The following is a 4,784-nucleotide window of genomic DNA, read 5'->3' as shown; positions in this document are numbered from 1 at the left end:
CTACGAAGTGGGTGATTGGTGGCGGCCATGAAAAGGGGGGTTTGTACAACTTCACTCTTCTACCATTAGCTGCATTATCTTCTACTACATCTGAGGCCCAACTTTGGCACAACCGACTTGGTCATCCGTCTACCCCTTCACTTAGTTCTTTGGTTTCATCTTTAAAAGGACTTTCTAATATCAGTTGTGAGGTTTGTCAATTAAGTAAACATGTCAGGAGTACATATTCTCCTCGTCTTATAACTACAAGTACTGCTCCATTTGAGCTAATACATTCTGATGTATGGGGCCCTTTATGTGTCTCAAATATTTCCCAAGTTAAATATTATGTCATTTTTTTTTATGATTTTACTCGACTAACTTGATTATATCTATTTAAAGAGCGTTCTGAAATTCTTCCTTTGTTTAAAAATTTTTATGCTATGGTCTTGACACAATTTGGGAAGAAAATTCAAACCCTTAGATCTGATAATGCTAAGGAATACATGTCTCATGACTTCAAATCATTTTGTGAGAGTAATGGGTTTATTCATCAAACATCATGTGCCTATACTCCTCAACAAAATGGTGTTGCTGAAAGGAAGAATCGTCATCTTCTTGAAGTTGCTCGGGGCCTCCTCTACTCCATGAAGGTACCCTATTTCTATCGGTCTCATGCTATACTTACAGCATGTTTTCTCATTAATAGGTTACCTTCATCAGTCCTTCATCATAAAACTCCTTACTCTGTGTTATTTAATGGTGAAGATTCTTTTTCTCTTCCTTTGAAAGTGTTTGGATGTACATGTTTTGTTCATGTTACATCTCCACATAAAAATAAACTTGATCCTCGGTCTATGAAGTGCATTTTTTTGGGATACTCTCGCACGCAGAAAGGTTATGTCTGTTACAGTCCTACCCTTCGGAGGATGTTTATCTCTAGGGATGTGACTTTCTTTGAGGACACTCCCTTCTACTCCTCCCATGATGCTCCTCCAGGATGGACTTGTCCTTCTTCTACTCCTTGTCCGCTTGTGCCGTTCAATCTTGAAGTGGATCCATCCCCTAATACACCGGCCGTACCTTCACCTGTGGAGTTGTCGGATCCACCCGAGGTAAGTCCTTCTCCTCCTATGTATGGGCCTGAATTTGATACTCGGCCTATTGCTTTAAGAAAAGAACGTCGATCCTATACTACTTCGCATCCTATCTCAAATTTTATGTCTCACCATCGCTTGTCTTATGAGTGTTTTCAATTTCTTGCGTCCCTTTCTTCTACTTCCATTCCGAAGTCGTATCAGGAGGCCTTGAGACATCCAGGATGGAAGGCGGCTATGGATGAAGAAATGCACGCCTTATACGAAAACCAAACCTGGTACTTAACATCACTCCCGAAAGGTAAAAGAACTGTTGGTTGTCGATGAGTTTTTTCAGTGAAACATAATCCGGATGGATCAGTTGTTCGTCTTAAAGCTCGACTGGTTGTTAAGGGCTATATGCAGTGCTATGGGATAGATTATGAGGAGACCTTCTCTCCTGTTGCAAAATTGAATTCGGTACGCATCATCTTATCTATTGCTACTAACTCCTCATGGCCCGTCTATCAGTTGGATCTTAAAAATGTTTTTTTAAATAGTGATATCAGTGAGGAAATTTATATGGTTCAACCACCAGACCAATAAGAAGGATACTTTTCTTGAGTGAATTATATTTGGAAACCAATGATTAAAGACAGACAAAAAATCATGTCACAGATCATTTGAGTCGTTTAGTTCATGTGCAGGATGAACTTCATTTGCAGGAAATGTTCCCTGATGAGCAATCGGTCTCCGTTAGTGTGACATTACCTTGATATGCAAATATTGTAAATTATTTGTTTGATAATATGTTTACCTCATGGTTTGTCTAGGGCTCAAAGAGATAAGGTCAAGAGTGATGCCAAACACTATGTGTGTAATGACCCATACTTATGGAATTATTGTGCAGATCAAGTGATAAGAAAGTGCGTTCCTGAAAATGAAATTATTTCTATTCTCACCTTTTGTCACACTTATGCTTGTGGAGGTCACTTTGGAGCTAAGATGATGACAAGAAAAGTGCTAGAATGTGGTTTCTATTGGCCGTCTTTATTCTAAGATTCATATTCTTTTTGTAAGTCATGCGAACATTGTCAAAAGACAGGTAATATATCCCCAAGGAATGAGATGCCACAAACCCCCATAATAATTTGTGAAATTTTGTATGTTTGAGGAATCGATTTCATGAGACCATTCCTTATATCTTTTGGTTATGTTTACATTTTGCTTGCTATTGATTATGTTTCGAAATGGGTGGAAGCTAAGGCTACCAAGACTGATGATTCTAAAGTTGTTACAAATTTTATCAAGTCTAACATATTCTCCAGGTTTGGAATTCAAGAGCTCTAATAAGTGATCGATGAACTCACTTTTTCAATCGAACTGTGGAGGCTTTGCTGAGAAAGTACCATGTGACCACAAGGTGTCAACTACCTATCATTCGTAAACTAGTGGACAAGTGGAAGTGTCAAATCGAGATATCAAGTCCATCATTGAAAAGACGGACGATCCAAGCAGAAAAGATTGGAGTTTGCACTTGGATGATGCCTTGTGGGCATATAGGACTGCGTATAAGATGCCCATTGGTATGTCACTTTATCAGTTGGTGTTTGGGAAACCATGCCACCTTCCAGTTGAGTTAGAACAAAAGGATTATTGGGCTTTCAAGAGTTTCAACATGAAGACGGATGAAAGTGGAGAACACAGGAAGTTGCAACTACAAGAGTTAGAGGAAATTCCCAATGATGCCTATGAGAGTGCAAGGATCTACAAGGAAAAGATGAAAGTTTTTCATGACAAGATGATCTCTAGGAAAGAGATTAAATTTTGTCAAAAATTCGTTCTGTACCATTCACAGCTTCGTTTGTTTCTGGGTTGGTTGTATTCTCGTTGGATTGGACTATTTGTTGTTACTAATATTTTTCCTCATGGTGCAATTGATATTCAAAGTTTATCAACTTCCAAAGTGTTCAAGGTGAATGGCCAATGACTTAAACCTTTCTATAAAGGTTGCCAAGTGGAGAATGCAGCATCATTGGACCTTAAGGATCCAATTTATACTAGTTGAAGTAGGAAGCATTGAGTCAAGCCAATGACAAAAGGTCCTGCTTGGGAGGCAATCCAAGGGCAGTTCGTTCCATCATTTTATTTTCGCATTTATATTTTGGTTATTTTTGCCTTCTCTTTACATTTCACCTTACATTGGGGACAATGAAAGTTCTAAGTGTGGGGGAGGGGATTTAGGTTGTGTTTTTAATTATTTTAGGTTGTGTATGTCATGAGCAAGATTAAATTAGGCTAATAAAAGATTCATAACATGATTGAATAAGTAATCTTCCAACTGAGAATTAATTAGTTTAGTTATTTTCTTTGAGTATGGTAGTGGCTAAATTTGGTAGACAAAAGCCGATGAGATTTTGAGCCTCTAGACTGACACATCCATATTAGTCTCACTATTTTCTTTCATGAGAGATATTTTTCCATGGATTTGTTTCTCTAGAACTTGCCTTGATTTTCTTTGAGATCACATTGACACATGCATGCATGAACATGATTAAGGCCCTCTTTGTGATAAGCTACATAAGCCAAATAGCCTACCTTGTAAATTTATTTTTATTTTGTTGAACCCCTTTGAGCTTTATTGTTTTTTTTTTTTTTTTTGTGAACCCACGTTACAAGCTTTAAACTTGAAAAAAAAAAAAAAACCTTTACCCAAGCAGTAGAACTAGTAGAGCATTGTTCATCATTATGATTCATATGGGTGTGCAAGAAATAAGTGTGGGGGTGTCTGAATTTGTAGTATGGTTATGACTGGTGAAATGGAACATGTTTTCATCCTCAATTGATGAGTTCTATTGTTAGTGTAATTTTGAACAAAAAATCAAAAAAATAAAAAAAAGAGAAGAGAAAAAGAAAAGAAGAAAGGAAGTGATGAAGGGAAATGATTTTAACACTACAAACTATCCGTGTTCATAATTCTTCCTAAAATTCCAAGAAAGGGGTCTGTTTATACGACATAGATACAAATTGAAGAAGCTACTGAGTGGAGTGATTGGTTTTACATATCTTATATATATTTGAGCTTGAGTTGATTCATTTTTTCTCCATTAGTTTCGATCGCTATTGAGCTACATTCCCAAATATTTTCCACCTTGATCCCAAACCCCGTTACAACCCTTGAAAAGTCTATATGATTCGTGTTATGCATGTGATCTAAGTGGTGGAGAATGAGAAGATATGCAAGCCAATGGTAGATCATTTCCATTGGAATGAATTTTAGCGAAACACATACCCTTCAAACACATGAGAGTCGAGGGGTTATTTCTGTGTAGGTCTACTTATTTAGTTTACTCCATCTTTGAATGAAAAATGCTTACTAAGTAATTTTAAGTTGTTTAAGAATGTTTGTTCATGATATGTTATGAGTTTTGAAGAGCTTGGTTGTTCTTTGTTGATGACGTTTCAACCTTGGTGTTTTTTGGAAAGTGAGTTTGAGTTTTGCTCGAGGGCGAGTAAAAGCTAAGTGTTAGGGAGTTTGATGAGAATGCAAAATGTCATAATTTTCTCCCTAAATGCTTAGGTTTTTATAACTATTTGGCGCCTAAATATACTCATTATTTTTATATTTAAATTTAGGATGCAAATGGAGGCGTTAAGTGCAAAACAAAGTTATTGGGCGATTCTGTACAGTTTCAACATTACTTCGCAATCTGGACAAAACTCTCTCAT

General features: G+C 36.9%; 1 protein-coding gene across 1 annotated transcript; it reads left to right on the top strand.

Moving 5' to 3' along the window:
- Nucleotides 1-2,240: 2,240 nt before the first annotated feature.
- LOC137946561 (uncharacterized) lies at nucleotides 2,241-3,045 on the top strand. Its single transcript, XM_068792903.1, has 2 exons — nucleotides 2,241-2,383; nucleotides 2,508-3,045. Exons 1-2 carry the CDS (start codon nucleotides 2,241-2,243, stop codon nucleotides 3,043-3,045), a joined length of 681 nt encoding a protein of 226 aa, XP_068649004.1.
- Nucleotides 3,046-4,784: the final 1,739 nt, after the last annotated feature.

Source organism: Aristolochia californica, unplaced genomic scaffold, assembly GCF_029961685.1.
Source record: "Aristolochia californica isolate CCGP_79_NKW_82.1479 unplaced genomic scaffold, dmAriCali1.0.hap1 SCAF_12, whole genome shotgun sequence".
Classification (NCBI taxonomy): Eukaryota; Viridiplantae; Streptophyta; class Magnoliopsida; order Piperales; family Aristolochiaceae; genus Aristolochia; species Aristolochia californica.
Note: the sequence above shows the minus strand (reverse complement) of the source record. Positions and strands in the feature narration are given on the sequence as shown.